This window comes from Sebastes umbrosus, chromosome 2, assembly GCF_015220745.1.
Source record: "Sebastes umbrosus isolate fSebUmb1 chromosome 2, fSebUmb1.pri, whole genome shotgun sequence".
Lineage (NCBI taxonomy): Eukaryota > Metazoa > Chordata > Actinopteri > Perciformes > Sebastidae > Sebastes > Sebastes umbrosus.
In genome coordinates, this window is record NC_051270.1 from 22,851,142 (window position 1) to 22,876,994 (window position 25,853).

The 25,853-nt window shown below is 39.2% G+C and overlaps 1 protein-coding gene across 2 annotated transcripts in view; it reads left to right on the forward strand.

Moving 5' to 3' along the window:
• The window catches only part of gpc5a (glypican 5a), a 141,939-nt gene that overhangs the window by 63,222 nt on the left and 52,864 nt on the right, over window positions 1-25,853 (forward strand). For both annotated transcript variants that reach the window (XM_037751554.1, XM_037751569.1), the window contains exons 7-8: window positions 3,559-3,679; window positions 24,362-24,524. In XM_037751554.1, coding sequence (XP_037607482.1) covers window positions 3,559-3,679; window positions 24,362-24,524 — 284 coding nt within the window. The remainder of the gene's footprint in view (window positions 1-3,558; window positions 3,680-24,361; window positions 24,525-25,853) is intronic.

Sequence of the window (25,853 nt, forward strand, 5' to 3'; positions counted from 1 at the left end):
GATCCAGATTGATGTATCGTTACACCCCTATAAAATCGCCCAACCTGCAAAAGTGAAGAGTCTCAATATTAATTGCACTTTAACATTATAAATGTGATACAATAAAACAGATTTATAGAATCCAACCAAGCAAAGCTAAAAACCATTAAAACCCACAGAGCAGGAACTTTTAACAGGGCAAGGCTAGTAAATGAATGTACCTTTTAAAGTGTAATGATAGAGAGAACTCCCACGAACATCACCAGACTGTGGCAGTGTTGTTGTAGTGGCCGCAGTCGAAGTTGCAGGTCAAGTGACGCGCTTTGGATTAGAAAAACAATTTCCCTACACAACCCTTAAAACAGAAACAATGAAGAATATTTACTGAACATCAAAACACTCCAAAATTAGTCTTTGTATTTTCCCAATTAGAACCATTTGGTCCAATATAAACCAAACTGTCTCAACGAGCTGCATCATATTATTTCTGTCAAAGAATCTTTAAAGGGTTTGCGTCCTTGAATGCAGGCTTTTCAGAAGATGGTGTCAAGCAGTAAATCAAAAATGAACAGAAATATTACCTGCACAAAAAAAATGAAAAGACTCTTCACATGCAAAAAGAATTTATTCCATGTGCAAAACATGTATGCTGATTGGTTCGTTGTTGCTGTTTTTCTGAAAGCCTATTCATGTATCCAGAATTACATGCCGATGGTCTTTTCACCAAAGTGCACACTGTTTTTGACACATTTTGTCACATTGTGTCACCTTTTTGACAAGGACAAATTTATTCTTTTAACATTTGGTGTTAAAATCAAATTCAAAGGAAAGTAAATGACACGATGGAGCAAATTTGAACCCAAATGAAGCCAACAAGAAAGTTGTTTTTTTTCTCTTTAATAGAGAGAAATCTTCCCAAAAAAAAATATGCATTTTTAGTAATGCAACTTTGGCTATCTGCATCTGCTCTCTAATTACCAAAGCACTGTTATTGTAGACAGAGTTTAAATGTTCACTTTAATATTTCATTTGTTGCGGCTGCCAGAAGAAGGACAGTAGAGATGGAGAGGACCGAGGCCACACAAAAAAGAGAAGATAAAGCCTAATGAGAAAAATAGTGGTGATAACAGACTAACTGCTGATAAAAAGCAAAAAAGGACACTGTATAGCAGCTGTATTTTTACAAAAAACAATCACATTTAGGAGTTCCGATTTGCAGGAAATTAACATCAAAATTACATCTCAAGGACCCCCACATCCTGACTAAATTTGAATTCTGCCACCCTCCTTTTCTTTTAAATAAATTAGACATCCTGGCTTCCTGCACTTTATTTATTCATACTTTTTTCTCTTTCTGACCTTGTATTGCTTAAAGAGCACACACCGATTTGTGTTAGCTGCTACAAAATCACCCATCAGTTATTTAAGCCAATGACTGCTTTTCTCAAATGTTTTATTGTTAATTCTCTAATCCAGATATTGAAATTCAAAGACACACATGCACGCACGCACGCACGCACACACGCACGCACGCACGCACGCACACACGCACGCACGCACGCAAGCACGCAGTCTTTCAGCAATGAGTGACTTTACCTTGATATACTAGTTTGATTAAATGATATGCTGGAGATTGAGATGTGAATGAATAGTGTTCAGTCACCGGCTGTCACGGTCGAAGTCATTACATCTGACAAACTATATTCAAACCAAAGAGTGAGGAGTCCTTGAGGTGAACTGAAGCCTATTACCGAGCTATAACAACAATAAACTGCTTTAGAACAAGGATGAATGCAGCACATTGAAACGTTAAACCCCAAGTCATAAATGAATAGTTGAGTATACTGTACTCACAGTGTGGTTTAATAGTTTCATTTCTAAGAGGGAGCATAAAGAGTGTGATATATGTTTTGTATAAAACCATACATGTACTGCAATATGCAGCCTTGCAGTACTGCAGCAGAGACCCACAGCCGGGTCTCATGTTTCCCCCACATCACAAATCCCACTTTAACCGCAGGGTATGCCTGCAAATGAATTATCACATCACCTTTGTGTGAGTTCAGAATATTGATCATCTTTTAGTATTGTTCCACAAGAGAAGCAGAGATAATAGATTGGACTTCATTCAGTGTCGAGTTTGCTTTCCCAACACACCGCTGGTGTATTTCGCAGTGGTGGAAGAAGTACTCAGTCACTTAAGAGTAAAAGTACCAATACTACTATGTAAAAATACTCCACTGCAAGCAAACATCCTGCCTTTAAAATACGATTTAAGTAAAAGTACAGAAATATTATCAGCAACATGTACTTAAAGTATTTAAAATAAAAACTCTTTCTGGAGAAAATTGGCACCTGTTACTGATACATTATTAAACATTATATTGTTAGATTGCTAACACTGTTGATCTCAACATAGGGGTCAGGCCCCCTCTAAAGGGTCACAAGACAAATCTGAGGGATTGTGAGATGACTAATAGGAGAGGAAAGAAGAAAAAACAAAGTTCTGCTTCACAAATCTGTCTTTATTTTTTGTACTTTTCTCTAATCTTTGCTTTTTTTGTGAAATATTGAAGAGTTTTACCTTTTTGGGCCCTGAGCTTTCAAATTAAACCACTTGAAGTTTAGAGGTGAAACGTCTCTTTGGTGGAACTGCCAACAACTCAAAGACAAATGAAACATCACAATAAGGGGCCCAAACTAGACTTTACTTTTTCAACAACTCACAAGACAAACAATTTGGGAGCCACTGGTTTAATCTTTAACAATAGAAGGTGTTTTATAACCTTGTCATTTGATTATTTTTTTAATGTTTAATCTTAATGTGAAAAATAATTACTTTTGTCAAATAAATGTAGTAGATTAAAAAGTACAATATTTGTATCTGAAATATTGTGGAGTAGAAGTATAATGTAAAATACTCTTAAAGGTTCAGTGTGTAGGATTTGGCGACATCTAGTGGTGTGGTTGAAGATTGCAACCAACTGAGTACCCCTCCGCTCACTCCTTCCTGTCCAAGACTGCTGTAACATGAGCCGCCGAGTGCAAAAACGTGGTAACACCGTTCGCCTCGCTCAGAGGCCATCCATACCATAATAACACTACTTTAGGAGCACCAAACGTCAGAGGGCGTCTGGCGGTACCACAGTTTTTCACTCGGCGGCTCATGTTACTGCAGTTTCACAAGAAACGGAGAACTATGGTGGCCGTCAGGTAATGTAAAAACATGAAAGTTTCTCTCTAGAGCCAGTGTTTGGTTTGTCCGTTCTGGGCTACTGTAGAAACACGGCGGACTCTGTGAAGAGGACCCGCTCCCTATATAGATATGAAGGGCTCATTCTAAGCTAACGAAAACACAACTATTCTCAGTTTGAGGGGATTATACACTAATGAAAACATAGTTATGAATATTATAATCCATTTCTGCTAATAGATCCCCTGAAATGTTACACACTGTTCCTTTAAGTAAATGCACTTGGTTACTTTCCACCACTGTTATTTCTCATGCTATGCTTCAACATGACTTACAGATATATGAAAGTAATTACATACCCGTCTGTCTTTTGTACTTGTTCACAGCTACACCCTCCGTGTGGTCGGCAACGGGATCAAGGCTCAGAGCGCCAACCCTGAAGTCAAAGTGAAGGGAGCAGACCCCGTAATAAATCAGATCATTGACAAACTGAAACACGTCAATCAGGTGAGCCTCTCTCTTCATATTTAATGTATGTACATCACACCATTTCTTTCTTTTTTATTGCAGCCCTCACTTTAAGTCTGTTTTTCCATTCCTCATTCTGTCAAACATATGGTAACTGTCTCCTCAGGCAATCTGCTAATTCTCAGTGCGTCTTTGTTGGTTTATGGGACATTAAGTATCTCTCGTTAGCTTTTGGCTCGTTCTTCAAGGTACACAGAAAAGAAACGACTGCTCACAAAGCCGAAGCCCCTTACTCTTTACCTTTGAATAATTATATCACCTTTCATATTACCAGTAAGTACCGGCTAATAGAAAACTAGTCTCAAATGCAAAATCATCTCCAGGCAATGAAAAAAAAATCAATCTTTACACATTTAGAAACCCATTTGGTCTGGTTTGCGTGTCTTCATATTTACAAAATTATTTTTCTGCTCTTTGTCAAAATCAATGTAGCTTTTCTATCAGCCAGCCTGCTTTTCTGCCCGTTTGTGCTGCTGTGGCTCCTTTCAGTGCTGTTTATCTCTCAGGATGATGAGATTAGGGCAGTTTACGGGAGCACTTTCTCTTCTGTAGCTTCAATAACAGCTGCTGTAGCAGCCTCTGGGTTGTTGCACTGCAGCAGCAGCCTCACATGTCTGTTGCTTTGGTTTCCCAAGTGGCAGGCTGAAGGCCAGGTCATCTCTCTTGACCTCGTGCTGGCACCCCCTCCCTGACTAATTCACACCATCTGTGGGATGTCAGAACACATAAATCTATATCATAACCATTTGAGAGCGCCTGATCTGCCTCGTTGACATTCATTGTGTATATGTCTTTCTCACTGTGTGCGTTTTTGCCATCTGTGTCTTAAGTGTGCTTGCATATGTACGTCCTTGTGGTGCTGTGTTTTTTTTTTTTTTCACCTAAAGGAGGAAAGACTTTTTTATGAGCTTGAATACTCAGAAAATGTTCATCTGCTGCGCATGATTTACTGTAACTATGAAACAGATCATGATCGTCAGATCAGCAGAGATTATGTAATCATTTATAATCTTCTGAGAGCAAGTTTATTCAGTGAGCGAGACTTTAAACATAATCAGTCTTTGGTTACCCCTGATATAATAACCGATCAGTAGTCATTGATCCCAAATAGAATCATGTACGTCTCTATCAATTAGGGACTTTGAGATTTAACTTCATTATTATCATCAGCTTCAAGACATCTATGTTGTATATTTTACTTTGCACAAATTGGCTCCTTAAATCTGCAATTACTGATTTTTTGGCCACTTGAGGGCAGCAGAAACAAGCTGTGAACACAATATTTACATATCGTCACCCTGTGAACTTGTTAGTAAACAGTTGCTTATTTACACATCCAGCCATTACGGATCAACATTATCATTCATTTGGAGTTGTATTTCTGGCTACTTGGCAAACACAAGTCCAGTATTCACTCTTTTTATTTATCAGGCAACCGCCGTGGCCAGAGGTATTATGTTTTATTATATATGTATATTGTGTATGTATGTATATTATGTATTATGTCTGTCTGTCGGACCCATTTTTTGAACGCTGTATCTCAGGACAGCCCAGTCTCAACGCAAAGCGTGTAATAGACCCTCCAGTCCACCGGAAGAAAGCGTTTCAGTGTCACATTTGTGTCACCAAGATGTGCCTATTACACGCCAGCATGAAGGTGCAGTGTTTTGTAGTGACGGTTGTCACATGACATTTGTTACGTGTTGTGTAGTGACAGAAGTCTAACAACAAACACAGAACTTTTAAGCGGGAGACCCATGTTCGAGACCGGTGTTTTGTTTTGCAAGTTACGTTAGTGACATTCGTCATGTGTTTTTCCGCACGACGTTACGTTGTGTCCGTACGTGTTTTACTTAGTTTACGCACTTAAGCCCAACCGTGACATTTTTCTTTTAACCTAACTAAGTGATTTTGATGCCTAATCCTAAATGAGTGGCTTTGTTGCCCCCTGCTGGTACTGCAAATTAATACAGGCGTGTAATATTCACATCTCTGCAAGGCAAAACGTGACACTGACGCGCTGTCCTCTGGTGGACAGGTGGGTCTTTTACACACTTTGGCGTGATATTGGGTTGCTCAGGAACAGCTGGAGGGAAATTTTTCAAATTTGGCACAAACGTCCACTTGGACTCAAGGATGAACTCATTAGATTTAGGTTGTTGAAGGACACTGTGACCTCCCAAAACACGTTTTTGGCCACAACTCATATGCTATTATGACAATTTCACAGGATAAAATGATGAAGTGATGACATTTTAGACAGACATGGATGTAAACTGTAATTTGACTGGTTGGCGGAGGCATACAACTGCGGGGCGGTAATTCTAGTAAATGCTGTTTTTTTTAATCTCCACCAACTCCTGAGGGAAATATCTGGCTCTTTATCTGCCAAATGCTCCACTATGTTCACCTGTTAGTCACTAACTGCATCTGTCTGCTGTTTGGCGGTTGACAGATAGTGTACAGTGGATTTTAAGTGTTTTTTGCTGAATACAACTGCCTGCTGTGTCTGGAAATGAGGTTGATGAGAGCGGTGAGTGAACCAAAACGGTCAAGTTAAGGCTGGAAAACAAAAAAACAATGAGCTGAAAGACGCTAAAACGTTCCGTTGAGTTGGGGGGAACTGTACAGTTGTATGACAGCTCTGAGGGTTCATCACAAGGAGCGAGCAACTTCACAGCACACATGGACTAATATTAGATGACAAATACATTACATTTTCTTATTTTTTTGACACTGTTAATGGTTTGTGTACATCAGTTATACTTGTAAACACAACAGGTAAACATAGTCTGTTCATGATCAGTTGAATTTACATGGTGAAAAAGATCTTTTCTTTCTGTTTTCTTTGTTTCTTTCTTGTCTACTTATTTTTCTTTTTTCCTTCTCGAAGTTCCATTGACAGTATATCTAAAGCAGGAACTTGTCCTTGCACTTGCTTTGCTTTGTTTTAACAGAGACATTGTGTGAACTTGTTAGTTCCATCACAAGCACAATACTTGATATGTAGCTCATTATCAGTTAACTCACCCATCTGGTGTCTGAAGAAAACTGAGGTAGGTCTGACTTATAGCAAAGAAACAAAGCTCACAGTGTGACATTTGATTTTCAGATTCACAGCTTGTTCAAAAATCTGTGTATCGTAGAGCTAACAGTATATCTAAGTCGTGTTTTTTGCTTCTGTTTTCAGCACCTTCACAGTCGTCTTTGTAATGTGTTGAATTTTTGAAGAAGTCCCTGGAACAATTCAAAGACAATAACAGAGCAGATGCACGATTTCTGTCAAAAAGTTGTGACTGGCTCGTTTCAGGAACATTTATTCCAAGTTTACTGGGAAATAAAATAGAGTTAGTTTATTAATTCATGAATAAGAAGGAAGGTTTTGTTTGAATTGAATAATAATCAAACACCTACTGACTCACTCAGTTGTCCTTAAAAATCAGCCATTTGTTCAGAAAAGGCAACATGAAATGAACCAACCAAAGCTGATTTACAACATGTTGTTTTTCTCCCCGTAATGTTTGGTGTTTTCTGTCATGATCCCACCTCTCAGTAAGTTGGTCTGAAAACAAACTAATGTCTATTATAAAAAGACATTGTCAGATTGCTAGATGTAAGATATACAGAGCTAACGATCAGTTAAAATGGACTGTTGCAATAGTTTTTATATATTTTTAGCCACTCTGGCAGCGTCAGTCAGTTGATTGGTTGGTTGGTCCACCACTTTGTTCCAGACTGAAATATCTCAACGGCTATGGATTGCCATTTACACAGACATTAAACTTTGAAGCCAGATTTTTCATCTAGAGCCACCAGCAGGTCAACATTTCCACTTGTGCATCAAGTCACTTATCACTTATCAAGTGAAAACAAACAAAAAAGATTTGTACAGATATTTACGGTTCCCCAATGATTTATCCTGATGACTTTGGTGATCCCCTGACTTTCCCTCTAGTGCAACAATGAGACTATTAGATGGATTGCCATCAAGTGTGCTACACACATTCATATCCCTCTCAGGATAAATTGGATTGACTTTGGTTCCCTGACATTTCATGTAGCGCCATCGTTAGTCAAAGTTTTTATTGGTCCAATACTTTGGTTTTCGACCAAATACCTGCAAAACTAACAACATATCCATCAGCCTCAGCTGTACTTTGTGCTTAACAAATAGCACGCTAAACTAAGAAGGTGAACATGGTGGTAGACTCTTAGTTTTGTATAGACCTGGGTGCTAGTGAAATTTAGTCAATAGTGAAATCAGATTGAGCTAACTTCTAATAATACGCTCATTAGAGTCCTAACTGTTATCCAGCTATGAAACACAAATTTCAGCATGAGTGTGATACGCTCAACGTGCCCGTAGTTATGGCGGGTGTAAAGAGGTGACGTCTATAAAGAGCGACAAAGTCCATGTAGGGCGGAGGTCAGGGTGGATGGTTGGGTCAAAAAACACAGGACTTTCACCCAGGAGGCCACTGTGTCTGTGTGAAGCTTGTAGTCAACTTTGAGTTGTAACCTACGTACCAAAGTTAAGTTAATAGCATACTTAACTTATGTCACGCACGTAATATACTAACTATGTAACAAACATACTTATTTTAACCCGAACCGCGATCTTTTCCTAAACCTAACCAAGTTGTTTCCTGTGAACACAGAAGTTTATTTTGAAAAGACAGTGTATCCATGAAACAAGCGGAAATTGACAGGTACAAAACTGACGTCACAGTTTGAAGCGTAGGGCCACTGACCCAACTGCCTTATTTGACGAGTTGGGAGTGAGAACGTGTTGACACAAATAAAGTTTCCCATTTCACCCACGATTGACTCTTCAGCAAAGGCGTTACAAGTATATCAACCACAGTTATAAATACAAAAATCCCCCACCTACATAGTAACAAACAAAAGACAGTGCTAATTAGTCCCACAGAATATAAATATAAAGTATCCAGATAAAATCTCGGCGGCATTGACAACGTTTCTGTTAATTAAACAACATAATAATAGTGCAGCCCAGTAGTCAGTTTTTTAGCTGTTAATCAGATGGTCTTACAATAAGTGCACATTTAGGTGTGAAATTATAATTATCATGAACAATAAGAATCTCTAACTCTTTCAATTTTATCCAGTCGTTGGTAAAGCTGTATCTCGTGTAATCATTTCTGAATGAGAGATGTTTCATCTTGTGGTCCAGTCAGCTCGTTGAGGCACCAAATTCATCTTCAATGATTTAAGTTAAAGTTTGGAGACACTGGTAACCAGATTGTACTCCAGCTTCAAGATTTTACTGCTGTTCTTTTCTGTTTAATTTGCTTGTTTAGTCTAAATGCGGACAATTTAAAACCTTGTCCAGAAGTGGTGGGTTGAGGTGCGATGGTAGTGTTCAAAAAGCACTTCTTGTGAAAAGGAGAGCCTTTTAAAGTTTGATTTTTGCAGTTAAAATCTACTTGTGTTGAAATTCAACATTTGCCCTTTTGCACAAGTGCTGTTTGCCAAATCCTCTTGGTCTGTGCCAACATTGCCTCCAGCAAATGCAGACGAAATAAAAATAAAGCCTCTTCAGTATGTTAAATAGTGAACTTTGTTTGTTCTGTATGTAGTCATGATGGTAGCCATCCAGATCTTTTGTTCAGTGAGTTGTTCAGTGCTGTAAGCTATTTCACGGTTTTGTTTGGGTTTTATGGGAAGTCAAGATGCAAATAACCAAAAATTCAAAAATTAATTGGAGCACCATCTCGAGTACACTCAAGCCAAATTACCCTCCATCAGTGGGTCAAACGGATTCTCAAAGAGAAGTGCTTTGTTGTGCTTCTTGTAACAAGAAAAGTGCTTTCTATCTGTCTGTGTCTCTCACCAGAGAACAACGACATCGTAGTGTGAATAGGCGCCCGTTCTCATTCCCAGGGCGTTAAATACCGAGGCTTTGTCATGGCCGAACGCCGACGGCCATGACAAAGCTACTTACTACAATGTAAACCCAACCGCGGCAACAGTAAACGTTCCGAGAAAGTGCAGCAGGAGTGTGGTGACGTAGTTTAAATATCGAAAAGACACACACAGGGCGGGCGGGAAGGTAGGTGGATGGGTCCAACAACACAAGGCTTTCATCCAAGAGACCACTGTTGTGGTGCCGTGCGTTAAGTTTCACTTTCACTTTACAATCAGCTGTTCGTTCGTGTCCCCTGTTCACAACATTCAGTGTAATTTTCACTGTACAAATGTAGTACTTTTAAGCCCAACCATGTAGTTCTTTCCTAACCTTACTATATTTTGATGGCAAAAATAAAGTGACACCAAGGGGTGCGACAAAGCTGCGGTATGCGATGAGTTGTGATGAGAATGTGTTGGAACAGTGACTGTCCTTTTTCAGTAGCAAAGGCAGATTGTGTGTGATGTTGTTGTAGCGCTGCAAAAAGTCTCACCCCAAATTCACACCAGATGCAAGATGTTATTGGCACGTCAGTGATACTAAGGTGTCCCCTGATTTGATCCACACTGACACCGTTCAGGGCCTCTAAACCAGCTGTACATCATATGGTCTACCGAAGCACTAAATGCCTTGAACGCTTATTGAAAAATGGGGTGTCTTGATCGGTCATTATAGATATTTGGTAAAAAGTTCACAACATATAGGGGTGTAAGAAAATATCGAAAACATCAAATATCACAATATTATGTTTAGTGATACTGTATCGATTCTCAAAAACACTATCGATTTTTAATGAATAGTTTACATGCAATATTAACTCAGTCAATACTTATTTCATTTGTAAAGAGATGTGCCCTCTGTATGAGGCCTCTCAAAGTAGTGCTATGATGTTAGATGTTACTGGGACTGTGATAAATGCAAATGTAGATACCACTGATCTGATTGCATAAACAATATCCTCAGATGTTATGCATATGGTAGTGTGTTCTTTATACTATGACAGTAGTATCGTATCGTATCGTATCGCCAGATTCTTGACAATACATAGCCCCAACAACATATGGACAATAACAGATTGGTGAGACTTTAATAGCTGGCTGTGGAGGAAAAAAGCACTTCCAAGCTGTTCTACAATCACCTGCCACAATACATCTTTAAATTCTGCATCTCTGTATTCTTTTATTTCTTTATCTTAAAGTGCTTTGTGCTTGGAGACAAAGTGAATATTTATCATGCCATTTTGGATGATGATGTTAGTGGCTCTGAGTGGTCAAACAACCCCCTTTGCCCACCTTTTGATGGATGCAAATAAACGCAGAAAATCGAACATGTTCCGAAAACTGACGGACAAAAGTTTTGTAGTTGGTGTGTAAAGGCCTTAAGGCCGATTGACACAACGTGAGGTCGTATTTATTCTTAAACGTGCGATGATTTCGGACTACAATACATACTTGGTGTGCAAAGGCCTTAAGGGCGCATTCAGACGGACTTGAGCCTTGTGTACAAAATCGCAGCCTTCTCATTCATTTTAATGTTGGCAGTCTATCGGTGCAGCATTGTTGCCAACACAGAGGGCTCCAGCAAAATAATGCAGGGTTTGTCCTGCAAAAAAATGTAACCTGGCTCAAATTTTGCCTCAACGCAACGCCATCCGGCTAGGTGCTGCATTGGCCAATCAAATACATGCAAGTGCATAGTCGAAAGATGACATAGTTTCCACCATGATAACTCTCCAGAGTTGTAAAATGCTGTCAGTGAGTATTACAAAAAAAACAGGATATTTTTTTCGCTTCATAACATCAATCAAGTACTTGCACAGACAATTTAGACACCGTCATTAGCGACGTTTTTAGAAGGCAATGACGGGCGACCTATTTTTTGTTTTAATATAAGGACTTACTAATACGGACTGTTCTTTTTGCATATAAAGAAACCCTGCTGTCATAAGTATCCTACTCATGCTGTTGAGCACCGGCTTTCTGAAGCAGGAAATGCTTTTAAGAGAGCTAATTAATCAAAACGGTTCCTGTAGACTCTTAAGTGTACCGTGTTGTCCTTAAGATTCAGAAAAAGTATAAAAATTCCACATATTTTCCTACTGGAGGTCGACATAGAGGAAGGTGAAATCTTACAAGTGATGTTGTGTCTAAGAATTGCAGACTTTAATATTATACATCTGGTACTCTTCATTCAACAGCTTGTGTGTTCACAGTCCTTGAGTCTAGTTTGCATTATCATCTCATTGGGACTTGATTTGCAAATAGTTCTGATTGGCATCTCATTAGCCGCTGAAGTACAGCACAAGTGTCAGCCTGTGTGTGCAACCTGAACTGTCATTTAACATCTATTTTCAACCCTCACATTTTATTCCTCTGCTGTCTTCAAGGTGTTGATTAGACATGTTTTAAGGCACACGGCCTGTTACGGCAGAATACACGACAGAAAGTGGTAATCATGTAATTCACTGAAAATGTTGCTGTTTAAGATGCACACTGGAACTTGAAGAGGATATGTGGGTCATGTTCGGATTTAAAATGCAGCCGGTGTTAAACGTTGATTTTTTGAAATTTTGATTTATTGAATTTATGTGTGGTAGATGAATACTGGATGCAAGGGGAGGAAGCATAGAGTGTGTGAGTGTGTGAGTGTGTGAGTGTGTGAGTGTGTGTGTGTGTGCGTGCGTGTGTGAGAGGAGGGGTGGGGGGTTAATGGCAGCTCAGTTTATGACCGGCAAACACATCAATTACATATTCCAGTGCACACACTCATTCAATTGTACACATGGGTGACTGTGTGCACGCTGGGTGTACACCACACTGTATATTACTTCTATAAATCACTGTGGTATTGGTGCACCTCATTAATATGATGCAACTTACCTTAAAGTACATGAGCATGTGTGCATGAATGGCAGATTGAATGGCTGGAGAGAAACTGAAATATTGTATGAATGAAGGCAAAAGATGAAACCTTTAAAGACGCCGCTGTTAGGCATTTTTATGAGGATAAAAAATGATGTGTCCTTGCAAATGTTGATTTTCATATTTTTCATCTACATATGAGAAATGTTCTTTACTATTGCCGTTTATTTGCCCCTGACCTTGACTAACTGAAGTGCAGCAACCGCTCCCAGTTTCCCCAGAATCAAATGGAAATGTATCATTACTATTCCACAGCCGATGCTGCGGGAAAACACAAAACAGCAGTGCAGCTATTGACAAATTCATCATGCAATCTGAGTGTACAAACTCTAGATTTCATCATCTTGCTCATCAGCAGCTCTTTCCCATGAATTATTTGTTGGCTCCTCTCCTCCTTCCCTGTCCTCTCCACTTGATGTGGTAAAACCCATCAAGAATCTATAAGTAGGCCCTGTCCCTGTGTCTCTCAATCAAAATCAGGAGCAAGCAGCTCCTCACCCCGTCTGCGGGCTGAATTATTTACCAGTCATTGATGTGGTGGTTGACCAGCAGTTTTGCTTTTGAATTATTCATGCCCCCTCTCCTCTTAGTCCAAAGGATTAACACTGAAAATGTATTCACATTTTATTTGTCGCGCTCCTAAATGGGCATACCACATCAGAACATTTGGATGTTATAGAGGTCCAGTTAATGAGTAAAGACGGTATTGATTATAACCATCGTCCTATTTCTCTTAAAGAATATTTAATATTTAACACACTACAGCCGCCGAGCATGGCTTACAAATTCGGTTTGTTCGATTAAATCATGTTGGTATCCAGGAAGGAATCTGTAGAGTCAGATATGTCAGGGCTGTGGAGGTAAGTCTTAATTGGAGACAAATCCCAAAGCCTGCAGCATAATAATTTATTTTTTAACCTGCACTCATTGTGTCATTCGTTATACCCATGGCAAGCACAGCAAATACAAAATATTCAAATACAAACCAGCTACACTGCATACCTGTAGATAACAACTTTATCTTAAATCATTGCATATCCTAATCCATGATTAAAATCCAGTTTGAGCAACAGCAGCATAATCCTCTGTGTAATTGGTCATACGTTGCAGCAAGTTCTACAGTATTGCAAAATACTGCCAAATCACATTTGAATAGTGATTTTGCAATATGCATTTCAATTTTAACAACCTTTTTCTCCTAAGAATTACATTCATATGTAGTTATTTTGCCTTGTAGTGCCAATACAATTTACATCATTATATCAGACAAACTGTTCAAATGTAGTTTACAAACATTTGGGGAAAAATGCCCACAGTGAACGCATATTTCTGTCTATTTAAATGCTCATTCTTCATGTTTTCTTTCCTACCGTATCTGCTCATAACAACTAAAGTGTGGCTACAATATAGTTGAGTTTAGATTATTGAAAACACTTGGTTAAGGTTGAGGAACGTGGTGATCATGTTTAAAGGATAAGAGTACACATCTCTCAATACTTTCTGACTTCCCCACCCTGTTTGTGACTCTTAGCCCCAAGCATGGTTTCTTCTGAAGATATGTATTTTTGAAAACATGTCATGAATATATACTTAAAGGACTAGTGTGTAACATCTAGCGGCATCTAGCAATGAAGTTGCAGATTGCGGTTGACAAGTGTGTAGGAAATGCTGTTGTAAGAGTAGCGTAGGTCATTTGGAGAATAGCAGAGCCAGTGCATAGAGTGTGTGGTTATGTTGGAAGTGAGTGGTGAAGCAAGAGAGAGAGAGAGAGAGAATGGCGGCGAACTTGTGTGATGTGAGCGAAAAGTTCAGCTAGTTGAGTAGAAGACAGAGTTCATTTAGCTTTGAGAATGTGAAGTGAATGTACAGTGGAAGTTGTAGTGTATCCCTAACAGTCAGCTCTAGTTTGCCCTTGTCAGCGGCTTTTCAGATGTTTCAGCATGTTGAATCAGAGGCCGAGCCAGTCGGTGAGAGAAATCGCTCTGATTTGGTTATTCAGCTTAAGCGAATCAGTGCACAAGAAGAAAAAAGCAAGCCAACGACTAAAGTCAAGAGGAAAAACACAGAAGGCTCTTCTCATTTTTCATCTTCGTCTCATCTGATCATTCCAACACACAGATTTTTTCACAACAACAGGGTCATCTGGAATGAAGCTAAGTGGTGAGTGAGAGTGGTGTGAGAATGGTCGACAAACGCTGCTTTGTTTCATGTACCTTTCATACCAACGGCTTGTTTATCCGCTGTCCTAGGTCTTCCAGTTTTCCTCTTTGAAAGACAAATACGGGCTACCACGACCTGCTGGTATGGAGAGTTACAGTATTTCATCTCACACAGGCACAGAATGTACGTGGTCTGTAGTGTTTGCGGTGAGGCGATGCAACAGTCGGCCTTCGTCGCCACTAGTTTTTGATGTTGTATAAGTGTGTCCGTCACTCTGTAGTTTTTAGAACAGGAGTAAATCATGTATTTGTTGGGGACTATTTTGAACCACGGATTAATATACATTTGGTGCTTTAGCGAATGATTGAGGCAGCAGATTGGTATATGTGGGATTGTCTCAAAATAAACTGCAATGCCCATGTTCATTGTAATGAAAGGACATGCCACCCAGTGCAAAGTTGAGGCTCATCGATGTGTGTTTAAAGCTATTCGACAACATTGTAGGCCAGTTGCACAGAAGAATACGCGATATCAGGCTTTATGTGCTAGTAGGATCACTTCATTGTTGATTCCTAGAAATAGGAAAAATGTAGTTTACAAATGTGGAATCGTAGGACAGAGGTTTAATTTGAATTATAGTATTATTCTCAAATTCACATTGCCACATATTGTAATATCTGCTCTGGCCTCTCACTCACTGACCTGCTTTGCTGCTGCTGCACTCGGTCTGGATCAACACCCTGCCAGTGCTGCTGCTGCAGTGAGGGAGATGGAAAATGACAGTGTGTGTCCTGGGAGCCGACTCACATCCTGACACTTTTCTCCTCTGACTGGCAAATATGATCATTGTAAGATCTCTTCTCCACCCTCTATTTACAGATAGTAAAGTGTGTTCAAAGAGAATACTGATGAGCTTAAAAATCCACACACAGCTTTATTCATCTCTTGGATCTCTGACGGTGTGACTCGTTTTGCCACATGACACCGTGCACCTCTTTAGGAGATGTACCCTATACATAATCTGCTATGCACATTTTAATTGACTAGATATAGAAGCTGTTATTAAAGGAACAGTGTGTATCATTTTGAGGGATCTATTAGCAGAAATTGAATATAATATTCATAACTGTGTTTTCATTAGTGTATAATCACCTGAGACTAAGAATCGTTATATCTACATAGGGAGTGGGTCTTCTTCACAGAGTCTGCCATGTTGCTCCGCCATGTTTCTACAGTAGCACAGAACGGACAAACCAAACACTGGTTCTAGAGAGAGCCTTTCACATTTTTATGTTACGTGAAGGCCACCGTAGTTCTCCAACACGCTTGTGAAACTTTGGTAACGTGAGCCGCCATCGGACTTCTGTTGCTCCTCAAGAAGTGTTATTATGGTAAGGATGGCCTCTGAGCGAGGCGAACGACGTTACCACGGATTTGCACTCTGCGGCTCATGTTATACCGCAGTCTTGGAAAGGGAGGAGTGAGCGGAGGGTTATTCAGTTGGTTGCAATTTGCAACCACACCAATAGATGCCGCCAAATCCTACACACTGTACATTTATCAGACAGTCAATATGAAACTTTGAATTCTTCACAGTTTTTTGGGATCTACCTTCGTCTGCGGTGGGAAATATTTGTGTAGGCCGGATAAATATGGTGATAATGCCCTTACATTTACAAGATACAGAGTAACATGGCCATCCCTTTGTTCCATTATTAAAGTACCTTAATGGCTTGAGGTCACAAATTGGAGTTGACAGCTGAGTGAAAGTTTTAAGCATTAGACTTCAGTAAAATGAGACCTGTTTTCTTTCCTGCATAATGTTGTTTTAGAAATGTTCAAACTATGGCGTGGTTTATTATTCTTAATGACTCTCTATAGAGTCTGAACAAGTACATTTACAGACAAAACTACGTGATGTAGAGTTTAATTACTGTTATATTTTACTTAACCTGCTTCAGTTTTTTTATTGCAGAGGCAGATGCCACTGTTAAGTTCAACTGTGTTAATAAATAAATAAAATGGTTGCACTGTAGCACTCTCAGCCTTGGAAAAGAAATAAAAACACAATGGATAGTATAATCAAATGATACCTGAGAAAATACACAATAAAAAGCACTATACACATCATAAGCACAGCTTTAGTGTCTGTGTGTGTGTGCATATTTGTGTGTGTGGAGGCACTATTCATTATTCTGACTACCTGTGGGAAGAAACTGTCTCTGAAACGGCTGGTGCGTGATTTAATGCTCCCGTAGCGTTTTCCAGATGGCAGGAGTGAAAATAGTGTGTGGGCTGGATGACTGGTGTCCTTGATGATGCTTTGGGCTTTCCTTATGCAGCGGGTAATGAAGATATCATAGAGCTGTAGAAGGTCTGTGCCAGTAAATTTCTTGATGCTGGCTTTACTGTGTTTTACTGCAGTTTCCAGTCCTGTGCAGTCAAAACAGCCAAAGCATATACTGTGATGCAGCCTGCCAGGATAAACTCTCTATGGTGCAACGATGAAAGTTAAAGCCAAGCCTCAGTTACCATGCTGAATCTTTTGAGACGCCTCACAGTCTTTGTTGTGATTTCCTCAGGAAGCAGCTGGTATTAAGAAGTTTGCAATGTGTACAGTGGTGAATTAGAAATTTATGTAATATCTCAGGTGGCCATGGCTTGTTTTTGGAGTGGAGGTTACCAAAGACAGGGAGGACAAGAATGCATGTAGTGTAAATATAACAAGATATATCACTCAAATGGAGCAATGGGGGATTTCAAGTCTGCAGCCACACTAGCAGCTCTATGAGGCTGTACTTGGCCACAGGAAATGGTAATATCAGCAGCTAACATGCTCACAAAGACAATGTTTACATGCTGATGTTTAGCAGGTACAGTGTTTATGTTCATCATCTCAGATTAGCGTGTTAATTAGCACTAATCCCAAAGAACAGCGGAGGCTTATGGGAATGTTTTTCAGGTATTTGGTCATAAAAAGGGAAACTTTAACCTGATGATGGCGCATCAGAAAAGGTCTGGGGATCACCACACTTATAACGATTCATCTTCAGGTCACCATGGATATTTGTACCAAATTTACGCATCCAAAATTGTTGAGATATTTCATTCCGGACCAAAATGGTGGACAGGCATACTGACCGATATCATCCAAAAATTGCCTTAACAACGTTTATCAATCAAAAGAGCGAATTCCAAAAGAAACATATCCGTGTTATAGGCTTTAGAAATCACTAGTGCCGTGCCAGTTCGTGGTGTGGTAGTTCGGAGCATGTCTCTGTTCAGAGCAGGTCGATAGCTTGGCCCCAAGGGTGCAGTGTTGTTGAGAACCACTCATCGCTCGTTGACTCCATGGAAGTGAAGAAGAGTTTGGTTGTAACGTTAGTATATCCAGCATCCAGCAGCAAAACTGAACTGCAGTCAATGAGCGGCGGTCTGCTTGCTGCTGCTACACAGAGCACCATTCACTTGTTTGTTCAAACTTTATTAATATTGAATGTGTCCAAATTGCTCCAAATTCAACAAAGCACTCCCTTAGGTCCCCAGCAATACACCCGCCAAGTGTGAAGTTGGTCGAATGAACGGTTCTCAAGACATGTGAAGGACATTCAGGCAGAAAGAGATTCCTTGCTTTATAGTTAGATATTAGTTGGCAGGAGAGAAAGTGCTGCTTTGTTGTCTGGCGAGTGAAACTACATTAATCAGTGAACTGAATTCTTTGTTTTATTTAGTTCTTGATTAGTGAGGTGATTAAGAGGATGGAAAACACTGTAGTGTGTGTGAGCGAATGACAGGAAGACAGAGACAGTCCACAATAAAACTCCACTTAAATATCTTTTTTATTGTGCCTCCTCTAGTTTGAAGAGTGAAACAGAAAGTGGTTGCTGTTCAACCACTTTCCTAAATTCCTAATTTTCCACTGCTATCTCCAGCTGGTTTCTCTGTTGCCTCCTGTAACCATCGCTTGTTTATCCTCATTGTTGTTAATGGCAAATTCCTGCCATTGATCAAACAGTAACTACAGCATAATGGCTACCATTATGGTATTTGCTGGTGCATTTACGTAACATGTTACATTTGACAAAGTCGAGTGGTTGAATCACTGCCGGGGATAATTTAGAAAAGCTTTTTTTTTTTTTTTTCCTTTCTGACTTCATTTCATTTTCAGGAATACATTTCAGTGTAATATAAATACAGTGAAACCAGGAGGACATTTGGAATTAGACAAAGCTCAGAAACTATGTTCAAATCAAAGAAGATTACTGCACAGAACCAAGGTAATAGAAGGTGATATGTTGAATTTGTGAAACCGTATCTTATGATTTGTCATGTGGCCACTCTGGTTGTTGTTATTGCTGTCAAGTGTCTTGTAATCCCATATGGGCTGGGCACCATATGGTGAAGGACACTCAAATAAACAAACCAATCAAAAAAATAACAATAAATCAATGTAACCTACTTATACATGAAAGCCATTTATGAATCGCCGCACTCGACAGATATTGTGTAAGACCGAGTTTCAAACGAAACGCACAAATGCAAATTGTTTGCGCAGAATGATGAGCAGCACAAAATCCTTCAAAGGGGGTATCTAGGATCCTACCGACTACATCACAATGTTTTTCGTTCTTTTTCCATTCTGTTATCTGTAACCGCTTATGCTGTTCAGGGTCATGGGGGGCTGTAGCGGGGTACACCCTGGACAGGTCACATCACAATGTAATGATCACAATATTAACATTCTACCTTGCTATCCTCTTCATCTCTAATATTTTCTGCCACGCTCGAGACTTTTCACTCAAGTCCTGGTAGAATCGAAGAGTAGAGTTACTGAACTCTGGAACTTTGGAGAAGCACATAATGAACTTGTGTGCCATTCTTCTTGTCAGTAGGGATGTCACGATGAGGACATTTTCCCACCGATTAATAAACTTGTGACAACACCAGTGTTACCGATTACACCGACATTTTACAAGAAAAGATGACGGTCAATATGTGTAGCACGCTTACTTTGATCTTTACCGTCGGGTGGCTGTGTGTCTGGCCTCTCTGGTCCAGCTGCGCCCCGCACACCGGCTGTGACCGCTCTGTCTTCTGCACAGCGATTACCTCATTAACGTTATGGTTCCCTTATAGCATTGTGTTTAAATCTAAAATATTGCCAAATAGGAGCGTTTGCTTTTCACTTTGACACCAAATCCTCTGCCATTGTCTTGTCTGTCAACTTGCTTCTCTGAGCTGACTCCGTATGGAGCAGATGCATTCACTTTCAGATTGTAGCATCCGTTGTCTGAATATCTATTGTTATCATGCCGCTGATACACCAAAATGATTGTCAGTAATGTTGTCAGAACCATAACTTCCTCCTCTTGTCGATGACAGAAATCCGTTGGATGCATGTTGTAGAGGTTAGTAAATTTGGGGTCAAAGTCTAAACGGTAAATGGTAAATGGACTTGCATTTATATAGCACCTTTCTAGTCTTCTGACCACTCAAAGTACTTTACACTACATGCCAACATTCACCCATTCACACACACATTCATACACTGATGTCAGAGGCTGAGCCATACAAGGTATCACCTGCTCATAAGGATGTAAACAAATGCTCATTCACACATTCACACACAGATGGCACAGCCTTCAGAAACAATTTGAGGTTAAGTATCTTGCCCAAGGACACTTCAACATGTAGACTGGAGAAGCCGGGCTAACCGCTGATCTTCCGATTTAATGTGATGAAACTCTATTCACAAACTCTGGTGGAAAATCAGTGTAGTACTTAAAACGCAATGTGAACTACTATGGCTTGTGCAGCCGTTCATGGATCAAATAATGGCCTTGTCAAACTTGCACTTTTGGTATGAAAGCCTTGTATTGAAACTATTCTTCCAATCAGCCAGTTACATGAAACACTTTAGGATGGCATTGGAGTAACAAACCAAGGGTGTTTTACTTTAAAAAAAACAAAAAACATTAAAAGACATAACATTTTGAACAGATCAGCCACTGAAAGAAGGAGTTTGAATGCTACAGGAAGTTCCTAATCTTTCTAATGCTTAAACTGTAATTACTTAAATTTGCATTAACTGTAAAGAGCAGCTACAACAACTAAAATATATCTACTAATAAAGCATGCTGAATCAGATATAAAGACATGTCTCTAATAATAGCCTGTGTCAAATAACGACCAGGTTCTCTTCTTAGTTCAGGTTAATGGTTGCAACCATTTGAGTACACCATATAGAGTTTAGTGTAACTGAATAGAGAGCTCATAAGATAATCTCAGAATATGCTGTGTTCTCTTTACATATTTTTAACACCTAGTTAACCATTATCTTGTGTAATGCAGCCAAGGTGTTGTTCATCACCATCTCTTGTAGTGTTGGCTCCTAATTGGTGCAGCAATATTAGAAGAAAATGGCCAATTAGTAGGAGATCTCTATGTCCATAAAATTCATTCTTAGTGTTCAGTATTGTTTATTAGCGTGTGGGCAGTTTTGTTTGTGGAAAGAGTAACTGGTATTTGGTGGTCATTAACACTCCACACACAGAACAATAACAGCCAGAGGCCAGACCCAAGGGTGCCTCCTCAGAGCACTTTCTCATCTGGAGATGCATTGAATGAAATCAGAGCACCTGTCTCCCAGCCAGTGTTAGACAAAGCCCCGTGTCATTCACACAAGTGAGACTATTAACACAGTTAGGCCTATCAGGCTGGCTTCATTGTGTGTCAGAAAGAGCAGTACAGCTGTTCAATACAATCAAACACACAGAGCTGTTACTCCCCCGCCTCTGAGGAGTAACAGAATCGAGTGGCCTGCTGATTGACAGACGTGGTCAAACATGACGAATGTTTCCTCAGCTTCGGAACAAATTACTTTGCTGTGAAATATCGTCAGCTAACAAGGCTTGATTAATGAATTACTGTGTCATGCAAATAATTTCATCTGCCAGTGACCACACAAACCAAGGTTTAGGTTTTCTTTTAAAACCTGAGTGTTATGGATGTGAAGACAAATTCTACTGATTCAGAAAGATACACTATCGCTCTCGTCTCATTTTTTATTTGCTGCTTTTATTTGAATAATTTTATTGTCTAATGCAGGATATTTCATTCTATCGAATAAATCCAAATAAATTTGCAGAATTTCTTCCATAGTCTTTTATTGAACATTTATATCTGCAGTACACCTTTGAGCTACATGAGGGAGCCTGAATGTTCGTATTGTTCTGGTAATTGAAGCCTATATTCTGTTTGTTTTACTGATGAGTAAAGAGGAAAAACATGAGAGCCTGTTAACTCTGCCTAGATGCAATTATTTGGTCTCATTTATAATTTTACACATGCATGAAATGAAGTTGTGATTTATCAAATGTATATATCTTCGAAATAGCTGCTTACCTATTCAAGATAATATAAGGAGATGTAGAAATGGCAGTAAAAATGGTCAGGAACATTCATATATGCACAAATTCGCTCTTCTCATGATTTATAGATAAAGCCTATTGTGAATGGCGTCGCAGTGGTTTGTCATTTTAAAAAGTGGGTCCCCTGAAAAAAGGTTTGGAAAAACACTGGTCTAATGGATAACGTTCATCTAACAATGTTTAAAGTTAAGGCTGGCGATATACAGTATATGCAATTTTTGTTATTGTCAACGAATTTTTACAACAAAATTTGGACATCAATGGAGGTCTACTGCACAGAGAAATAAGCTATATCAGGCTTTGGCTGCTTGTCAGTGGCATCAATTCATCGTTGATCTTTTGGCTGGACTGCAGAGGGCCAGCCCTACAAACGCAGAAGTCTGTCACTGAATGACTGAGTGATGAAGTTACACGATTGGTTGGCCGAGTGTTAGAGTTTCCTCATTGGCCATTGCTCTTTCAAAATGAAACGGAGGGGAACAATCCTTTATGCAAATGAGCCATCCAGCCGCTGCTGCCATTTCGGACTGAAATTTATTATTTTATTTATAATATTTTATTGTTCAACACAGACCATTTTGCTAGAATATCACAATAGAATAGAAAATAATTTTGTTTTACTACAGTACTCTTTAGGTGGACGTTTTACTGGCGTCTGGTAGTCACTATGTGTAGCTTTGCTGCTCAGCGCTGAAGGAACGAACAATTGACTTTTACTTCTTGGCAATATATGTACTTTGGTTGAGTGGAACAGCATTGTAATTTTGGTTAGTGAAGTGTATGCATGACAAGCCAACAGTGGGAGTGAACTGGGAACAGAAAATATGCTCCTGATCACGTCAATAAGTAAGAAAATGTTTCAGATTATCAAAGTTTCAAATCAACTCTCTCGTTATTCTTGTTTCTAGTAATAAACTACATAAAGTTATAACTTGACCTAAGATCATACAATTTAGTGAATAAGGATCTAATTATGTGTAAAATAAAACAACACTTTTCCCTCCCACTCACACACATATACATGTACAGTATACATGCTCATTAATGCCAACATGTTAACCTTTCACCTTGTTGCACACAATAAATAAGTGAATCTTAAAGTTCAGATAGCATATTAACTCACATGTGCAGTCTACTGTAATTACTGCAAGATGCTGTTTCTTTTGTAGAACGGGGTTCGAAAGGCTTTGAGGAGCAGTCCTCCACCTCCTGGACTGTGAAGCTCAAATTCAGCCAAACTCCCAGACCAGGCTAATCTCAGGCAGCACGGAAATTCATTATTTCATAATGTATTAAAAGCATGGTCAGATACAAATGGAAAGAAAATCATGCCAATTACACACATGGAAGGAGCGCTTCGATTGCCCAAACCCTCAATATTCTCCATCTTCTTCTAAGCTGTCACCATTGAGGAGCTGAGAGTCAGACAGGCTGATTACCAGCACAGATACGTCCCAACTCAGCCATGGCGGCAGCCCCGACACTTCTGCTCCCCTGCACTGAACCACAACAGTAACTAATTAGCATAGACAATACCTTTCTGATCAACACAAAGCATTCCCTCTCGTTTCCAATGATGCACCATGAATTTAAATGAGCCAATTAGCGTAAGCATTTCCCCTGGTATCGAGTTCACAAAGTCTTTGATTGAGATTCTGCTGCACAGCAACACAGCACAAAGTTTAGCTACCCTGCAGGCCGAGAAGGGTCAGCGTCATGTAACACGCTCTACAGATTCATTCAAGTGGAGTTTGTAGGTGGTGATCAGGATGGTGCTAATAAGTGTTGACTTATTATTTTAATGTTTGAAAAATAAACACACAAAATAAAATGTATGGGATACAGAAAAAATCTGGCCAGACATTTATATAAAATATGCCATTTGCAGAGAAGTCATTCAATAGATACACCGTTTTTTTTATTATTTAGAGGACTGTGGCTGATTAGCAGCATAATCAGCAGCTCTTTTGCATTTTCTCCCCGTTTTTCTCTTCATATTCTGAATGCATATTCTGCACTATCCTTGCCACAAGAAGACCTTGTTCACTTTATCCTGCTGTGAATATTGATGTGATACATAATATAGATATAATGCTTCTTTCAGCAGGAAACACAGCAACTTTTAAAGCGTGGGCACATAAACTCAGAGTTACTACTTTAGTTTACTTTTGTTAAAAAAATGTGGATATATAACTAAAAATGTGTCTTTTTTCTCAACTAGTTGCTGCAAGGGAAGTCCATTCCTAAACTGGGGTCACTGGACCAGATTGAAACAGGAAGTGGAGATGCAGAGGGACGGTACAGCGGCGACTGTGATGATGAAGACGGCTGTGGTGGTTCAGGTGGCGATGAGGTTAAGAGGAAAGTCTCCAGAGTCTCCAAATGTAAGTCACATCTTTTTGTAATTTTTTTGAACAATTAACCAATTAATCATGTGAAGAAATTTCTATTATATTTTTCCCCAAAGAAGTTAAGACATTTAAATAGCAAGATTGCAACATTTGAGTGGGAATATATTCCAATTTATATTCTATAGGATTCGGTGTAATGGGCTGTCAAAGTTAACGCAGTAATGACGTGTTAACGCAAATTCATTTTAACGCCACTATTTTCTTTAATGCATTAATGCAACTTGCGATTTTTAGGCTGTAGCGGGCTCAGTTTTAAAGCTAGGGTGGCATCATATGAAACTGAAAAACCTAATGAATCCATTGGTACCAACCATGTCATACTAGCTTGTCGTGAAGGAGGTTAAATAACGCTCCAAACTTAGCTACATTTTGGTGAGGAAAAACTGGCATGGTCATTTTCAAAGGGGTCCCTTGACCTCTGACCTCAAGATATGTGAATAAAATGGGTTCTATGGGTACCCACGAGTCTCCCCTTTACAGACATGCCCACTTTATGATAATCACATGCAGTTTTGGGGCAAGTCATAGTCAAGTCAGCACACTGACACACTGACAGCTGTTGTTGCCTGTTGGGCTGCAGTTTGCCATGTTATGATTTGAGCATATTTTTTTTGCTAAATGCAGTACCTGTGAGGGTTTCTGGACAATATTTGTCATTGTTTTGTGATGTTAATTGATTTCCAATAATAAATAGATACATACATTTGCATAAAGCAAGCATATTTGCCCACTCACATGTGGATAAGAATAGTAAGTACAAATCTCCCTTTAAGGTACATTTTGAACAGATACAAAAATGTGCAATTCATTTGCAATTAATCGCGATTAACTATCAACCATCATGCGATTAATCGTGATTAAATATTTTAATCGATTGACAGCCCTAGTTTGGATGTGTGATTGCATTTAGTTTTTATTGTCTCTTTTTATGAGGTTAAGATTTTTTGTACACGGTCCCTGACAAATAAATGTGATAAACTAAACTAAACATAAAACAAATAATCAAAACATATAACATAGACTTACAATGAATCAGATCAAATATGATGAGAATAATCACAAAGCACACATATAGTAAATATAACATCACAAGTCATACATATGTATATTCTTATGCTTCTTCTTCAATACATGCATTAAATTATACCTTTTACCCATCTACAATTTTAAAGTTGCAGAATTTCAAAATTAAAAGTACTTTTCTATGATGAGTGACGACATTCGAAGGTGCAGTGGCCTAATGCTATATTTTAATAAGACTTGCTCCAGTCTTCATTTTATGACAGCCATAATAATAGTCAT